General features: G+C 36.0%; 1 protein-coding gene across 5 annotated transcripts in view; it reads right to left on the reverse strand.

Annotated features, from left to right (window-relative positions):
- AGMO (alkylglycerol monooxygenase) overlaps positions 1 to 19412 on the reverse strand; it is a 185112-nt gene that overhangs the window by 3785 nt on the left and 161915 nt on the right. Inside the window, exon 13 of one of the 5 annotated variants that reach the window (XM_015620012.1) lies at positions 14305 to 14352. The exons of the other annotated variants lie outside the window; for them this stretch is intronic. Within the exon in view, the coding sequence (XP_015475498.1) occupies positions 14308 to 14352 (45 nt within the window). The 3' untranslated portion in view covers positions 14305 to 14307. The remainder of the gene's footprint in view (positions 1 to 14304; positions 14353 to 19412) is intronic. 5 annotated transcript variants of the gene reach the window in all.

Raw genomic sequence — 19412 nt, forward strand, 5'->3', positions numbered from 1 at the left:
CCTTAATATAAACACTTGTTACATTTACCTGTTCAAGTAACTACAGATTAATTATAGAGTGTCCTTTAAACTGCTTGTAGAGTACAAATATTTACATTACCTCCTTTCATACAGTCTATTTCTATACAGCCCATATTCTCTCCCTGAATCGCAGAAATGCAAATAACATTATTCACAAGAACAAAGATGGCTTAACTAATGGATTGACTGCAGGACTGAGTCTGCTCTTCACAGGAAATTCCCACTGGAGCAATCGAAGTTTATTAGGCTGTAAAGTACTTTAAAATCATTAGCTAAATTCAGGCACCCACTTCTGCATGATTAGCTTTGTTGCTGAACACTAATGTTGTTTTCTGCCATTTTCTCTTCTGTAATGTCTTTGTATATCTGAGATGCCTAGACATGATGTCTTTCTTTCCTCCTGCAGATTTCATCTGGATAGAATTAGAAAGCTTTAGACACTGGTCTAAAAATGTAGACAAATGTCCAAAGATAGTTCTGCTTTAATGAGGGGGAAGAGTCTCGACCCACACCACCTCAGATCCTTTCCAACCTAAATCACTCAATGATTCTCTGACATTTCTCAGATTCTGCCCATACATATTCACTCCAAATTTTGCTGCAGAGACAATCTACAACTCTTTGGAGTACAAGATCATATGAACGTGCATACTTATTATATTGAATTCTCTGAACACCTCTGTGCTGGATAATGTATTCTTAGCTCTGGAAAGGGCTAAGAAAATCAGCACATCCATATACTTCATTAGGTTTACTGTTCACATCATAAAGTGGACCTGGTACTGGCAAATATGATAAATAATTAGTCCTCTCAATGTGATGCTGAGCGTTGTCAACGTGATGTTAGAGTCGTTTAACTGTTACAAAACAAGCATGATTAAGGCTCTTTTTATGTTCTTTATATACAAATTTGGACGTGGCTTCTTCATGGGTACGAGACATAACTTCATACCATCAACAGTAATGATAGTGTAATTTTCAGACTTTATCTGAGAAGGCTGTCTGGGTAATGTCACTGTCCTTTTCAACTGAAGATAGAGATCATAAACTGATACAAATGCTGAAAAATTGCTAATATTAATAACAAAATGATTGAACAAACTAGTCCAGATTTCACAAATACCCAAATGACGCATTTTTCACCAATACCATTATTTTACCCCCCATTTCTCTACAGATGACTGTTGCAGTTGCTGAAATACACAGAGGAGATAGAAAGTTTATGTCTCATAAGTGGGGGAAAAGGTTTACTATTTCTGGAAGTCAGGATTTGGATAACAAATGCATGGATTTTCTTTCTCAGTACAATGTTTGGAGACAAGCAGTCTGAGGCTCGTAGAGAAATGCCATAACATTAGCAGCAAATCCAGAAATCACTAATCTTGTACAGTGCACAGACCAAGAAGACTGCACTTTAAAAAAAGTTGCAATAATAATAGATGGAAAGAGAAGCTAGGAAACAGGAAGGTTCCTCCTCTGTGTGATGACTCCCTTATACTTGGAAATATATGCAGATGAAAGTGGGAAGCCGATTTCTCTTTTTTTGGTGAAGGAACTATGGATTCAAGGCAACAGGCACAGCTACATTAATAGTGGCTTGATAGATTTTGTTCAAGATTTCTGTAAAAGTAGCAGATGTTTTGAAATTCTCCACAAGGGTTCATGACACACCTTCAGACTACTGGTGCAGCAGGACTCACAGATCCAGCATGCCCCTGACCTAGAACAAAGTGCGTATCTGATGTCCCTGTTCACTGCAGGGAAGGTGGAACCAGACTTTCTCTGGAGGTCCCTTCCAAGCCCAATTACTTTATGACTCTTATGACTAAGACTCTTTTGGCACACACAGGATTTATCCAAGTATCTTCAACACTCTCAAAGCATATTGATAGTTCACTCACAGTGATTTCTCCTCTTATGAGATATCTCATTGGTTTTATACTTGATTATTAACAAATAATGAGAAAATAGGGAAGATATATACACCTCCTTTTTATTCTGTTAAATGTTTTAAACATTCCTTCTTTTATTAAAATATGGTCTGAGACTCTAAATCTAGATAATGCATGAAAACATAGGCTGCAAAAGCCCAAATACTTTAAAAGGCTTATATTACCTACCCAGAAAAGACAAAGAAAGATCTGGAGAAAGAATATCTATTTCTCAGTTGCTTTCACAGCTGGACACATCCCCAGTACGAAATCAAGTGCACTGCAGAGATGCCTGAGCTAGCAAGCACATAAGCTGCTAAATCTCAGCACAGCACCAGCTTGACTCTGTCTTTCCTGGCATTGCACACAAGCTAGCAAGTCACATTCCTCAGTTAAATACGTGGGGGTTTTTACACAGGCAGTGCAATTGCAGTTATATTTAGACTTCAAATGGCTTATGTGCAAGCAGCATGTTATCTAGCATCATGTTCTTCACTCAGGAGAAGCCAGTCCACTACCTCTCAAATCACTTGTGTAGATAAATGTATCCTATTGAACTGTTACCTATGAAATACCTTCTCTCTTGAGTCACGGAATAATTCACAACCTAAGCACCAGGATTAGGAAGATTTTACCTCATTCCCCAAAAGGCAAAAATAGTTACTGAAGTGGGAAGCTTTCCTGTCAGTCATATGAATAGGAATTCCAAAATATGTTAATAATTATTAAATCTTCACCTTGTGATGAGCTAATGCAAACTGAAAACACTATCAACATCATACTCATTAACATGCATATAAACTCTGTATCATTTCAGTACAAAAGGTGTCTTATTTTATTGAAACATCTGAGAATACCTTCCCCAGTGTTACCTAATTCCATCTAGAAATTTCTAGATCATCATAAAATGTTTATCTATTTCAAGTTGACCTCAAAGTAAAACCATGTTAAAGAGAAAAATCCTTTATGTCATTTAAAAACATTTAAGAATAACTTCTGAACCAAGCCTGTTTCATAGTTTTGCAACTAATTTCCAAAAAAAGAAATTGGTATTTAGAATATATCTATCATCATCTGAGCTTAAAAGTTTCATAAAGCCTGTGAACAAAATTTTCAATTCTAGAGCACAAGAATATTTTAAAGCTTCTTTCATACTGCTTTAGTTCTGTTTCTAACAAAACAGTTCTAAAAAACAAGTTCAAAGATCAACGGTTTCAGAAGATCTTAATTCTGAATGTCACCTTTGGTATTTTAGATGTTATGAATTTTTGAGCCTCAATTTAACCCCAAATTTGAGAAAGAAGAGCCATGGAAATTATCTCAATTATTATATGATAAATCCACAATTAAAAATAAGGCTTTCAGAAAAGTTAATAAAACTGATAGTAAAACAAAATAAAAAACTTAATCAACCAGTAAACGTACCAGTTTAATCTGTTGCAGGCTAACAGGCCAAATGAGATTGAGAGACTTATTAAGAGTTGCTCATTGCAGAAATGAAATATTTGAGATAGTCCTGTCTCAGTTTGGCTGAAGTTGTTGAGTTTATTTTAAACATTTAAACTGGAGTTGCATCCATTGAGATGAAACATCTCATTTACTTTTACACCTGTCAGCAGCTGTAGCATAATTGCATATACCCCACTGCATCATTTCTAACACAAACACAACTTGGAGGGTTAAACAGACATCTGCAAAGAAGCATTTCACTTCAAAAGATATAATTTAATTTATATACAAAGAACATTTTAATCTTCCTTATTAAAATAAATGAAGCTCATTTTACTTTAATTGATAGATTACTCCACAGATCTTATATTTTATCAAATTTATATTGTTCTCTTAGGCTTAAATAATTGAATGCTTTTAAATTCAGTATTCTAAGTTAGAAAGGCTGTACCTATATGTAAGAGTAAGGGTATGTTTTTTCTATGGTCATGGCTGTAAGAAATGTTTAGTACCATACTGTTTAATCCTGCTTTGAATAAAGTTTTACTTAAAAGATGGGAGAAATTAATTTAAAGGAGAAATGCAAAAGGAAGCTCTCCTTTATGCCTTAATCCTTGCTTGAAAATACAGGAAAATTACAGCTACAGGAAAAAAAAAAGTTTGAACATGGAAGAAAAATTGCAAAACATAACATTTCAAAATTTGGAGAAGATAGTACCTGGATGTGTAATATTTTCCAAAGAGGCATCTACAGACACAGTTCAAACTCTTCAATACTTTCATTTTTATTTCAGTTTAATACAATACTATACTGAAGCAATTCAGTGTCCAATCTCTCCATTACTAGCAAACATAAAATATTCTTTGTTTCTGTATGGATGCCCTCATTTCAGAGTGTAGCTGCAGTGCATAACCACCCTGGCAGGTGGTGAAGAAAACCAAGAGCTCTCTGTCAGCCTAAAGAGCTCTGACAAAGGTGCTGCAAAATGATCTCTACTCACTGGTATACTAAATATCCTCTTGAGAGAAGACTGGTCAGCTATGAGCTCCAAAATGGAAATTTTTCCATTGTATGTGGGGAAAAATATTAAAAAAGTAATCCCAGCCTTTTCAGTATAACCCACAGACATTAGATCACTGATGGGAAAAACTTTGCTGCAGATGTTGAAAAGACGTGCTGGGGAAAAGCTGGCTACTGTGACCAACAGCAAACGTGAAAGAAAGGATTAAGAATGTGCAGAGAGGGATAAAACAATTGAGTGACAAGAAGAAGGGATTCCAGTACAGTGAATAAACACCAGGAAAGTATTCAAGACAAACAGGGGAAGATCAAGGCTAAAGGTCACTCTAGATGAAGATTGCTCTTCAAGCAAACATGTAATAAGGAGAAATGAATCCTTTAATTGAAAAATGGAGAGCACAGAAGTCTGTTCTCAGACTTAAAAAAAAATCAAGTACACCAATTTCTGAATGAATAAAATGAGTCAATATTCATTGATACCACAAAGGAACAAAACTTGCCATTGAAGATCACGTCCATGTTAAAGATGGAACACAGCCACCCTGCTGGCCAGCCCTCTTTTAAGGCCAAAGGCAGTAAACTGTGACTGGTTTTAAGTTTTTAAGTTCAAGGAGAAGAAAAATATGCTGAGGTTGATTCAGCCCTCTGTCCATTCCTTTACATGGAAAAGCAGATATCCTGGCTGTTGGTTTCTCTCTTCCCTGCTCTCAAGATTCCTCCTGTGGTATGGTTTGTTGTTTCTGTTCTTACCCGGGTAAACTCCCATTTATTCCAAAAGCTCATCGTCTTTCCATTATATAAAATAAGTTTTTATTGACATTAACAACAGATTTATTCAAATGAGCTAAATCATTCATATTCCTACTTATTATGTCAAGCCAATATAGTTGTATTGTTTAATTAGGTTAGAAAAAAGCCCAAACTTCATGGAAGTAATCTATGTGACTTTTTACTAGTAAAGCTAGGGGACTATGGTCCAAATGAGACTTCTGTATGGAAGGTCCAACTGAGCTGGAGAAGAAACACCCAGAAAGGAAGAATCAAAAATCATATCACAAAATGAAAGAGAAACCAGAATTTTGATGAAAAAAGCAGGCACTTAGAACATTTCTAAAATATAAAAACAAAACAAAAATTCAAATGCCTCTCTTTTCCTGGAAAATCTGAGATTAATAATAGTTTTTTAAAAATCTGGAGATGCTGAATAAAACATGTAATTGGGTAGAGATGGGAGACACTAGAGAGAAACCAAATACACAAATATCCTGTGAGGAATAATCATTAAGAAGGAGTACATCAGAAAAAAATTGGAGTTTTAGAGTCATTCATTGAGACAAAACATGTCTCAAACTAAAAGTGCTGATACAAAAAGATGTCAGTATTAATGTGAAAGATATTAATAGAAGATAATATAATATATATTATTTTATATTATGTTTTATATATTAATTATATAAAATAAGCATTTAATATACTGATCCAGCCTACTGAAAGATGCTGAAATTTCTAAGGAAAACATAGATAAGCTGGATATAGTCATGAAGTAGACTATAAGAATTATAGAAAGGTTTAGGAAAAGGGACCTGTAGGAAAGCCTGAAGCAATTCTGATGTGTATTCTTGAGAAAACAAACGAAAATACACAGGAGGGGAGTAAGATCAATCTTTTGACATGTAAAAGACTAATACAAATAGGAAAGACAGTAAACTTAGGGTAATGGAAACAAAAGCCAAGCATTTCTAACCAAAATTTTCATTAGATAATGGATGGTTTAAGGATGATAAAGCACTGGAATCAGCTATGTATGTAAGTTGGTCTGTAAATGGTTAGACAGGCATATGTCTATCGTGTGGCTGTACTTGATCTTTCTCCAGTGCAGGATCTCTGCCAGTCTGGTATTTCTGTTTATCCACAATGAATACAAAAGTACTCTCCACCTCTAAATAACTTTTACTCAGATCTATGTTGCCAGCAGTGGTCAATAAAGATATGTCAGCTTAGTACAGTGGACAACCATGATTTAACAACTCTTCTTTTGCAATAACCAATCTTGTGCAAGACTTCACCACTTTCAGTCTCAGATGTGGTTGTCACCTTGGTAAAAGTATGAAAAGCAGAACCTGATGCTTCTTTCTCCCCCTCTGCAGCTTCTGGCATTGAATGTGGATGAAGCTGCTTCCCATCAGAGAAGTCATAGGACTATTACAGTCAGAGATCAGTTTGCATTGCCTCTTCAGACAATAGCTGCAAAGGCTGATGGCAGAAGCATGAGCTAACGCAATCCTATTTTACACTCAGCATACTCTACACTAAAGTCACAGGACTGGATAGTAAAAATCATTTGCCTTTAAGACTGAAAGAGTAATCAAGTAGTTATGGTAAAAGCCTGGAATTCTGGGCTATTCAATCTGCATACTTTGCCATAGATTACACAGTACAGGGCAAGACATCTAGTCTTTGTAGCTCCTTAGGTGTTAAAAAAAAAATGGGGACTCTGTTTCCCCAGAAACAAAAGTTACTTTCCAAACTCTCTTTTACTAAAATCCAAGGCAGTTTCATTTACTACAGTAATTTCTGAGAAGACAAACACATTTCAAAAAGACAAGGATTTGGCCTTCTGTGTTTTCTTTTCTGACAACCCTCATATCAATAATAATGAATCCGTTTTTGTTTATTTTTAATCTCAACAACAATGTACTTGGATAAATACAACAGACATCCTTAAAAATCAGATAATTGCAAGCATTTTTTATGTCACTCCAGCTGTTGAGCAATCTTAGTTCCATAAATCATGGCACTGACCACATGAAGAGCTAAAAATGGTGTGAGAATTTGTTTCCGTCTCATGATTATATTGGTTTTAAAAAGTCACAAATCACAGTAATGTGAACAACGGCAGAATGTTGGAAAAAATACCAATCCAGGCTTCAGTTTTATAGCAACATATCCTTTTCTAATTCCAAGTTTTTGGGTTGGGCTTTTGTTTTGGGGTTTCTCCTCCCCTACATTGAACCCTGCATTGAAAAGCATGTTGTGCCCTGAATATGCTCGTCTTGGAAAGGCTATTTGGTATTGTTGTATTTGTATGTCAAAGGGAGGACTGAAGTCTGAACAATTGTTAACCTCTCCCATGGTGAGCTAATAAAAGGTCAGAGACCCACATGTGGCTTGCAGCCTGGGGAATTTCTCTCAGTGTTCTGCCAGGGATGGAACTGTCTGAATGATTTCTCTCATAAGTTTTAAGCCATAAACTGCATCCTACTTGGCTTGCTGTGCCAAAACTGGACCCAAGGGTATCCAGAGTCTTTGCTGATGGGAAAAAATGAGTGCTTCCTATGGAAGCCACAGATGTTTTCCTGAGAGAGAGAGAGAGAGAGAGAGCACAGATGCTCAAATATTTCTTTACTTTCCATTTCTGACTACCTGTTCTGGCAGCAATTCCAAGAAAGGAGGAGGACAGAGGCAGGCATCCAGCTGCTTTCAATAAACCTTGGCAGCACAGGTAGTGAATGCCTAAACACTAAAAGTGTTCAAAACCAATTTTTTTTTCTGGATTTCAAACTATGAAAGAGGAAGTCCTCCTCATCTTCCTATTTTGAGCAGAAATTTAGTGATCAGGATAATTAACCTAGATATGAAAGCAGAGAATTTTTAACTATTGAAAACATATCACTGTGTTGTGATAAAGTGGATGTCTGTATGAATACAAATATATACATACATAGGCATTCAAGAGACTCTATAAAGTGCATATATCCTATGCATTTTCTAGAAAGATTTGTTTCTTCCATCAGACAATGAATAGGCTGATTGTCACAATATGGATTTGATTTTGCATTGTGGGGCCACAGTTATCCCCAGTGTAACTCTGAAATCAAAGAAAACACTTATGCAAATATTATAAATTTATTTGACCCAGAATTGTATTTACATCAGCTACCTCAGAAATTTCATTTAAGTTAATTACATCTGGATGAGGATTATGATATTGTTTAGTAATTATTCATACCTGCAGTTTTTTTGCCTACACATATTGACCTCCAAAGATCCTCCAGAAGTCTCTGTTTCTGTTCTGGACAGGTTACATAGCTGGTTTGAAACCTTTATACTGCCACTGTTCAACACTTTTCTCCAGTTCTACCTTTTAAAGTATTATGTAAGTATTTACTAAATGGGATTAATTAGTCCAGTAAGAACACAGTAAAAAATTGTAAGTGGAAACTGAATAGCAGATTGCTATATCTGGTAAGTAAACAGCAGAACAGCACATATGTAAGACTGCAAGCCCCCTGGATTTAATGGTTAGCCATTGCTCAATTGATCAGCAGAAGTTAAATTTACAGCTCATCAGTTTAATTGCTTATTTTAGGGACAGCTCAGTCCATCTCATTCATAGCTGAACCTGTTTGCTACCTGCATTCAGTGCCTGTCCCTCCTATTACAGCTTTTTTATTACAAAAATGGTAAAACATTTGTCTATCAACACAGGAAGTGAGCAGATGAACACTGATGTCTGCAAAATCTTTGAGAAAGTGTTTTGGGAAAGAGTAGCTTTATAAAAGTGCTAATTTTCCCAACAGACAATCAAAAGGGCATTTTCTCCACAAGACATCTGAATGATGTTCACTTCAAGACACATCAGGCTGCTTGAACAGCCACTGAGCACTCTTCCTCAGAGCAATCCCTCTCCACCCAATTGCTCATCAAGACCTTTCACTTACATTCAATCCCCCAAATTTTTTGGGTTTTATGTCTTGGTTGCTACCCAGATACCAGACACACATCTGCTCAGGGATCAAAATACATTGCAATGTTCTTGCTCTAAAAGACCAGCTGCTGTCCTAGCCAGTACAGAGCAATAGCTTTGGCTTGATAGTTTCCACAAAGGTACTGTTGTTGAGTCTCTGAGAACTCCTTCAAACCAGAGAAGCTTTAAAGCTGGTGAAGCCAAGTCAAACATGGAAGATAAAATATTTCTAAAGCATAAGGATAAGAAGTTAGATCTTCTCTAGGTGGTGATCTCATAGCTTAACCATGTAGGCTTCTGCTCCCCTCTTAAGAGACAGAAACCATCATCAAGATGGACCATGTATGAATCCTTCTAGGAAAGAACAAGAGGAAGAAAGTGGTTTCATTTGACCAAGCCATGAGAAGTCAGCAAGAAAGTCATGAATTCAGAAAAAGAATTATTGTATCTAAGCCACACCTTGCCTAAAACTCTTCAAACAAGGAAAGGTGTTACGGGAATTTTGCTGTCTGTATAATACACTTGAATTTGATTCTACCATGTCTCACTCCAGCTTCGCAACTCATGTATTGCACTTCCAAAAACATCAGTGCAAGTCCTTTCTGATTTCTTGTCCCATTATTTTTAAAATAGAAACTAATACTCTAGCAGCTAAAAAGTGAGTAATGCTCCATTTTTTCTCCAAACTAATTGACAGAGGTCTTTGAAAGTGTCAGGTGTCTGCCCAAGATAAAGCATCCCTTTGTGACAATAAGAATCAATCCCTAACACCTATTTAAATGTAAGAATGAAACCATTTTCAATTGTTCATTAAGAATCAAAGAGGTTTTTCCAATGACTAATTAATCTAGGTAATAGTAAGTTTATATCTAGTTTTAGTTTAATTATTTGAAATATTTTGCTGTGCTAGCTGTTTTAGTTTTTTTCTACTCTTAAATTAATTCTTAATGAAACCTTTCATATTTACTGAAATTATCCCTTTTTTACATCCTTCAAGCTCTCTTAGAATAGAAGCTTTTTGCAGTTACATATCAGCCATATCATTCTTTCAGCAGTATTATAAAAACAAACTGCTTTTTTCTATTTTGTGTAAGCCTGCATAATTAAATACTGAATCATACAGAAATATGGGGAAAAAAGCATGTTATAATTATTAGAACAAGAGAATGAAAGGAAACAGGATTACAGAAGTGTAGACATAGCTCTGATAAATATATATATATATATGTGTGTGTGTGTGATATAAGAACTAATCTTACTCATAAAATAATGTTACAGAAGTCTGTAGGACAGACATTAAAAATACAGCATTAAGCATGAAAACCTGAAAGAAATCCACTGATTTTTTTCAACAATGAGAACAAATATTACATCATAAAAAATTAAGTCCAAATGAGTAAAATAGCTCAGCAACAAGATAATCTTATAGAATAATCATAGGCACATCTGTATGATGACAGATAATAGAATCTGAGGAAAGGCTACTACAGACAACTTGGAATATGGCATTGAGTCATATGATTGTTAAAGAAAATACTGTAAGATACCACAAGATTAGTCTATCTAAGGAATTTACTACTGATGTCATAATGACACCATCATGGAACAGCTCCTTTATTTTTGAATAAAGGAGAAGCTAAATGGTTAAAAAAGTTGCTTAAAAGCACCTCCACCTGCTGATAACCAGAGAAAAAGAAATGAAAGAGCTACCTATAGATTCAAAAAAGCTTATTGCAGTCAACAGTTTTATGTAAATGCATTTAGGGACAGAGATAAAAGTGAAGAAGAACCGAACAAGTCTGAACAAAGACGTATTTTGAATAGACAACCACGAATTTTTCATTAAGTAAACCCACACAATTATCTAATTGTTCTATCTGTAACTAGCAGCTTTCTGTGGGACTCTCTTACAGGGCTGATTCTAATCCACAGATGAGAAACTGGATCAATTTGCTTTACTGTGCTCATTGGGCTATGAGCCATGTTAAAATACTGAGCAACTGGAGTATGGGGAGTGACTCCTAGATGTCCTCTTCATCCACACAGTATGGGCTGGACCTAGTATCTTCCAAAAGGCTGTAACAGTGGTAAAGGCCACTTTCTGATAGTATTTTATTTCTAAAAAAAAAGCTTTGAATGGTCTTCTTAAGTTGTTCTGCCACACACATTCATAAGAACACGTAATAATTGAAAAGTGAAAAATTTATTCTTTGTAGTTTTGTAAAATTGCCAAGCGGTTAGTCAGTTTTATGTTGATTCCTACGTGAATTTATACTCGGTACTGAAATATAATTGTCTGGAAAATGTGAGATAGCATTTATTTATATATCTTTAATATAGCTGACCAATTTTAGAGTAAAAAGGCATATGCAAAACCAATTAGACCTATATTAATGATTTTATCTCCATAACCCCATATTCTCTTTATGAAGTACTGTACTGAAACATAATTTAAAAACCAAATCAAGTAAGAGTTCCATTCTGATGGTGTAAAACCTTAACCAGGGAATTGTGCAGAATGTGTAGTTCATTAAAAATGAAATAAAATTTGTAATATGACGCATATATCTGGAGTTAGGAAATAATGGTAAAGACATATATCTATCATTATTCTGTCAAAATGCACTGAGACTCATGTGGGATTGATACAACTGAAGCCTATTACTGAGATGAGGAGAGGAAGAACTTGTCAACCTAAAAGATCTAGCTCTGGATTTGAGCATGCTTTCGACAGTGTTTTGGCGTTAAAAAAAAAAAGCAGTTGAAAAGGATTTATCTTCATAAACAGCTTTGCTATGTTTATGTAAGGTATATTTAGATTTATAAAAATAATTCCATTCAATACATTTCATGTCTTCTGCTATACAAAAATCGTAGGCAATATATTTATTAATCAAAATTAATTGTCTATTTCTGTCTGGATTCTGCTTCTCCTGCAGATCACGTCCTATTACAAATCCTTGATGTGCCTGCATCATACTATTAACTCAATTTTATCTTTGTTAAACACACTTCTAACCTTGTATGAAGACATCCTATTGTATTCTAGATTTATACCCTGTAAAAATCTGATGATTTGACAACTTTTGGGAAGGCAGTACCTGAGAAGCCTCCAAGAACAGCCTCTCCTCTCTTGAGCCCAGTTGAGCTCATCTGGTCCATCAATTCTAATACAATACTTTTTATAAACCGGCAACTAGGCAAAAGCACACACAGGTTTAACACTACCCAACCATGCTGATTCTCCAGCTGATACAATCAGAAAGAAATTAACAGCTTTGTTGACTGGGAACATTCTTTGGCATAAATACTGGATTCTCTTGGAAAAACTGTCTGCTCATGGCTTAGATAGATACATGCTTTTTTCTTGGTAAAAACACCTGTCTGAATGACTGGTCACAAAAGAAAATGGTGGAGTACGGAGTTATATCAAGCTGGTAGACAGTCACAAGTGGTGTTCCTCAGGGCTCAGTCTTACAGCCAATTTCATTCCATATCTCTATCTTTATTTGGGGAGGGGACCATGTGTACCCTCTGTCACTTTGTAGATGACACCTAGATCAAAGGCAATGTTTGATATATTTGGAGGCATGAAGGCTCTGCAGAAGGATCTGGACATGCTTGATTGATGGGTTGAGACCAACTGTATGAGGTGAATCTTCAAGAAAGCAAAGTGCTAGATCCTGCACCTGAGTCTCAACAACTCCAGGAAGCACTGCAGGCTGAGGGCAGAGTGCCTGGAAAGCTACCCAGTGGAAAAGGACCTGGGTGTGCTGCTCAACAGCTGGCTGACCATGAGCTGTCAGTGTGTCCAGGCAGCCAAGAAGGCCAATGGCATCCTGGTATGCATCAGAAACAATGTGGCCACCAGGACCAAGGCAGTGATTGTCCCTCTGTACTCGGCACTAGTAAGGACACTTTGAACCCTGTGGTCAGTTTTGGGTTCCTCTCTACATGAAAGACATTGAGGCACTGGAGCAAGTCCAGAGAAGGGCAAGAGAGCTAGTGAAGGGTCTAGAGCACAAGTCCTAAGAGAAGCAGCTGAGGCAGCTGGCATTACTTTTGTCTGGAGGAAGAAGAGGCTCAGGGGGGACCTTATTGCTCTCTACAGCTGAAACAAGGATGTAGTAAGGCGTGGGACCAGTCTCTTCTCCCCAAAAGCAGCAAGACAAGAGGGAATGGCCTCAAGTTGTGCCAGAGGAGGTTTAGATTGGATACTTGGAAAAATGACTTGACCAAAAGCATTGTTAAGCACTGGAACAGCCTGCCCAAGAAAGCAGCGGAGCCACCATCCATGGAGGTATTTAAAAGATTTGTGGATGCTTACAGATGGGGTTTAGTGCTGGACTTAGCAGTGCTGCATTAACACTTGGCCTCCATGACCCTAGACATTTTTTCCAACCTAACTGATTCTATGATTTTATGGACTAAGTTCCTATTTCTCAAGAAATAGCAAGCAGGCAAACCACTCTACCAGTGCCCAGTCCAATATAGCTCTGAATTCCAGGAATGTTAGGTTGCCATACAGAGGACAGAGAAGACACGCAATCTGCCAACGCCAGGGCCAACATGTGGTGGAAGAAGCAGCATTCAGAAAGAATCAATTCTTGTCCAATAGATGAAGATCAGCACAAGGAAAGCTTATTTACTCATATTGAGCCAGTAATATCTTCTTAATGTTAAAGAGATAACAAAAAGCTAACAGGTCAGCAACATCTGCGTCTTGATACAAAAATCCTGTTAAGCTTACAGAAGTTAAAAAGTTAGGCTCTTAGGACACATGACAAATAAACATATAAAGCCCTCTTGCCTCTTCTCCAGAACAGCAGTAGAACTCTCATAACTTTATTTTTGCTTCTCTTCTAAGGAATATGCTCCTCAAACACTGATGGTTACGACTCCCCTCATAGTTCTATTTTTTCTTCTCATTGTTACACTTCACATCTTGCTCTTGCACCAAAAACTGCAGCATCAACAGCCTTAAAATAAACAATAACCCCCTGCTGTTTTTAGTTCTTCCTTCTTCAATCACTATCTTGTGAAGATAAGCTGGTGCTTGTGTATTAATGCCTGGCCTGGAATTTCACTTGTTGTAGGAACTACATGCATGTACATATTCTGTATGAGAGTCTTACCCCTCAAATAACCAGTTCCTGTCTTGGACAGCTCACATTGGACCAAACCTATGAAGATGTAGATAGTGATAACACATCAGAATGAATTATGGGACAAAAAGGACAGAAATAATTTTAGCCAATGAAAACAGTGGTAAGTATTTATATATTCATATCATTAAACTGATTTATAAGTGATATGTTGTCTTTAAATAGGGGAAAAAACCCGATACCTTTATTTTATATTGGTATACCATTGAAAGCCTAGCAGAAAACTCTGACTAAAAACTCAGGTTGTGTCAAAAGACCGAAAACAAAACTAAAATAAATCCTGAACAGACAGAGAAGGAATTGCAAATGAGGAGCTTACAGGTAGGGTGTAATTTTCTATAACTAGAGCATTAAAGGACAAATACAAGTATTAAAAGTCCCCTGTATGTAAGGGAACATGATGGAGCAGTTTGGAACTTGGATTGTTATCCTTCTCAGTTACTGCAGTGATGAGAGCCTTATATACACACACACTCCAGAAATCCATTAGCTATATATATATATATATATATAGCCATCAATTCCACAATAAGAAACACAAATGTATAGGAGTTTCATGAGATAAGGGTATTAGAAACATGACTGGAATAACTTTGAAACAAGTTCTGTTCCTACAGTGATAAGAAGACACACAAATATTTTTGAAGAAAAGCCTACAGAACACAACAGAAGCTAAAATATCTCCTCAGGTGCTGTGCTAAGCTTTAGTCAGTAATAAAATCACAAAATCTATAAAATCTATAGCACCAGCAGAAAGATCTGGGAAGCCATGGTGACACTCAAAGAAGTACACATACAATGGGATTACAGTTCCTAAAATTCATGGGTATATAAACCAGCTTTTCTCTTTATGTTCTTGCTCTAATCTAAACATACTGCTAAACAGAAATATATTTTCCATATCAGAGTTCTTGAAGTGATAGCTTAGAGTGTGCCTTGGAATTTTCTAGAATGAATATATTGTAAATCACACAGCGTTATAGTTGACTTTTGTGTATTTTTATTTGCATGAATTAATTACCCCCTGGAGCATTTGTGTGGTTTCTGTAAATAACTGTGTGGCCTGGTAATCTGTCTCAAAAGATTTATTGTGTGTATTTGTTTATGGAATGCTTAGCTGAAGCAGCACTTATATTAATGAATGATAAAAAAAAAATAAAATAAAAGAAAATATGTATGTCAATAACATTTCCTTTAAAGGTTTTCTGCACAGATAGAATAACAGTGGAGCATGGAACTACAAATGAAAGTGAAATACAAACAAATTAATTGACATAAACAAGTACAATATATCAAGAAAAATGAAATGCATGAAGTAAACTTCAGCTATAAATCCTAAATTTTGGAACTTAGCAAAAAAAAAAACCCCAAAACAATGTATCTCCAAATCAGAAAAGTGGTGTGGACGTTTATGAATAATAACCATCTTAGTGGCCAACTCAAACTGGCCACTGAGGTATTTGGTCCTTTCATGCAAGAACTCAGTAGTGCAGTTCAAAGAGATAGTTGATCAGGATGAAAAAATATTCTTTAAGAAATCAGATATTGTTTGTTTGTAAAACTCCTGAAGATCCTTTCTTTCTGAAAAATTTACAAGTAGCTTCAATTCAGTCCACCTGGCAAATCAATAGGTCTCATTGAGATGATCAACCCCTTTAAAGTTCTTTCCCCTGACGAAGCAATCTTACCAGGTTGGAATGCTAAGGAAGGGAGGAATAGAGACATCTTGCACAAGTTAATCACTTTTTCACATAATCACAAAAATACCAGTAATTTAAGTAATCGATTCCTTTGGTTGGCATTGGGAGTTTGTTCTCATTTTTGTTTGCTGTTGCAACGTCTCTGTAACAAGCATAGAGAAAAATCTTATTCAAAGCTTTCATGCAACATAGGGCTGAGTTTTTGTTTTCTTACTAAGACTTTGGTTTTGGCTTTCTTGCAAGTTAAAGGTTATGAATTTGGACATGAAACATCACCAGTTAGACTTTTTTGGTAAAAAAATAATTTGCAATATACATACACACTGAAATTCATTGTCTAAAAATCTCAAGTTTTAAACACATTAGCTGTCTTTTATCTCCTGATGGTTAATATTTTTAAATCACCTAAAAGTTTTATGGCCATCTGTTATAACTATAAACATATTTTTAACTTTGTAAAATTGGTATAGATAATATGAAATCATAAAAGCTAATATTTTGTATTCATTCCTTAAGGAATAAGTGGCTACCAATATGCATGACTCCAGCAAATGAAGCACCAGTAGTAAAAATCAAAGTGACTAATTTAATGTCTTTAAATGTGGTGTGTTAATTATTTTTTACCATTTAGGTCTGAATCTTCTAATCTTATAATAATGTTAATGGAATTACATAGACCACATTTATCCCTTTTGTGTTGTGCCTAGTTGTTATTTAAGTGAACTTATCAGTCCAAATGAGGAATAATTTACATTAAACACAAATAAAATGATCACTTTGTAATCTAAATTTTAGATCTTCTCAGTTCAGCATTTCCAAGCTGTCCCTCTGACCTGTTAGTTTGTCTGCATTGCCACCTGGAGGGCCTCTCAGCAAAGTCAGGTTGAATTCCTCGGGTGAGATTCGGTGTTAAGATTCCAAGACTTAAAGCAGCCTCTCGTGCTGCAGGAGGAGAACCACTCCCGCCGTGGTTTCCCACTGCCCCCACAAGAGGCAGCCCTGGAAAGTGCCAGATAGCCTGGAAAAAGTCTAGAATCAAATCAGGTGCTTGGTAATTAATGCAAATAGGAGACAGACTTCCCTAACTTCCCTCCACACTGTTTTACATTAGCGTACATACTAACGATTAAATTAGTTGTCTTAATCGTGAAGGTCTGATACTGGCTCAGTCAGAAACCACATATGAGAAGCTGAGGAAATGAGACTACAGCTCCTTGAAAGCCAAAAGCAAAATTAAGAATTTAAATTATCCAGTTCAGCTGCACTACCTAAAATTGTGGCAAATAATTAGAAAAAAGTCATTCAAGAACTTGGACCATTTTGAAAAAAAAGACAAATCAAAAAAATCCCTACTGATTAAATATAGAGCAAACGTTACCCACAAGATATCATATTTGGGAAGGAAAATAAGATTATACTACTTTGAATGACTGTAAAGAGAAGTACTTTATAACAATCAGAGATAGAAAACTGGTTTTAAAATAATGCAAACACAGGAACTTTGTACAAAGTGAGACTAATATGTGATAGCAAGAAAAAAACTTTTCTCCAAATTGATACATTTGCAAGAAGCAAAACTTTTCAGAAAAAAAATTAAACCTTTTCCATATATCCCCTGAAGAAACATAATATTCCAGGATAATTTAAGTCTAGCTGATCAAGCAGACACATGCTAGTCAGAGCAGATCAGAGTCTTCCCACAGATCCCAGTCATGGTATATTCATAAAAGGAGCAAATGGTACCTGACACAGAGATGACACTGCTGCACCAGGAAAAACAGACTGCTCCTGTACAAGTGGGATCAGCATGAGTCCAGAGGATAACTACACCTAGTGGTTGGATTATTGCTTCAAATGCAAATAAGTGTAATGAAATAAAACAGAGAGATTCAAACCTTACCCTATATACAGTGGGTGAGTGCAAACTAGATAAAACAAGGAGGAAAATCTTGAAAAGTCAGAACAGTAGGTTTTGGCAGAAAACACCATCTGTTATGAGTATGAAAATAATATCCTAGGTACAGCTGTGTGTCTCACAAGATTAGCCTAAGGAGATAGAAATGGAAGTGGAAACAGAAAAAGAGAGGGGAAAAAAATAGTCATTTTAATAAAAAATAAAGCTGAACTTTCAGGAACTAGAGAAATCACATGGCATTACTGACAGAGTGTTATTACAAAAGTTCCCTCTTCAAGAGGGCTGTGTTTTGGCTGTCTTTCATAGCACCTGGGCACAAAGAACCTTTCTGTGGCCAGGTACAAAACCTTTTGCTGCTCTTATTCAGAGTGGAACGCCTCAGTTCCTGATCTTACCTCTTTTCAAAGCTAACTAGGGATGGATGCTACTACTGAGTTAAGTTGCATCTTAATGCCTGGATTGGAGATCTCTTGCAGTAACTGAGTGAAAACACTGGTTGGAAGCAATTGCTGCTAAGCTCCTTGTGTTGCCATTGTGTTTAAGGAAAAGAGAATTAATCTCAATGTAAATATTTGTATCAAATAGAAATGCTAATGTAAGCACACCATTTCATTATTCCAAAGCCTTACACTGACGAATGTGAATGAAATCCTTTTAAAATATTCTGCAGACTTAGAGGCCTATGACTAGAATATAAAACACGAAGGATGAAAAATAAAAAAACCTCCATGCTCTGACAGTAAACAGAGGACTCTGGCATGGAGGTGGGCAGGGTAGACATAGCTCACAATAAAGCATATAGTCTCCAAAGAGTAAGAGCTTACTTTATTTAGCATGCTTTAGCATGCCAAAACTACTAATCTGGTTTAGTATTATGCTGGATACTGCTTATATTTATTTCTTCTACAGATTTCTACACAGGAAATTAAAGTCTGTACTTACTGTATGGCTGTTGCTTAACTGCAACTGTTAGGCTTCAGTTAAATTCTCTTTCTTTAGCAAAAGCGTGCTAAAAAATAACAAATCAATAAGCCGCTTGAAACATGTCGTGAGGGATTGATTTGGAAGCCAAAGATTGCTTCCTACTGATGGGAACAGCCTTTCTATAAATTAAGTGTTTCTTTTAAATAAATGCCAAAACTATGGAAAAAGGAAATTCTTTTAAAAAAACCACAGTAAAGAATGTGCAATGTATATAATGGGACAGAGAAGTAGTGAAGGGACATCCCCTCAGAGCAACTTATTTACTAGTGACAAAAAGAAAACGATATGGGGGAGAGTAGAAAAGATAAAGAGTAGAGGCAGGAAAAGGAAAAGCTGAGAGTTAAGAAGAGAGGCTACAGGAGATGAAGTTTGATGAACACCATATACAAACAAAAAAGAAAAAAAAGGAGGAAAATTAGGGGAAGAATAAATCAACTATAATAGAAAAAAAATCAAAAAGGAAGGGAACAAGTATGAAA

Source organism: Parus major, chromosome 2 (assembly GCF_001522545.3).
Source record: "Parus major isolate Abel chromosome 2, Parus_major1.1, whole genome shotgun sequence".
Lineage (NCBI taxonomy): Eukaryota > Metazoa > Chordata > Aves > Passeriformes > Paridae > Parus > Parus major.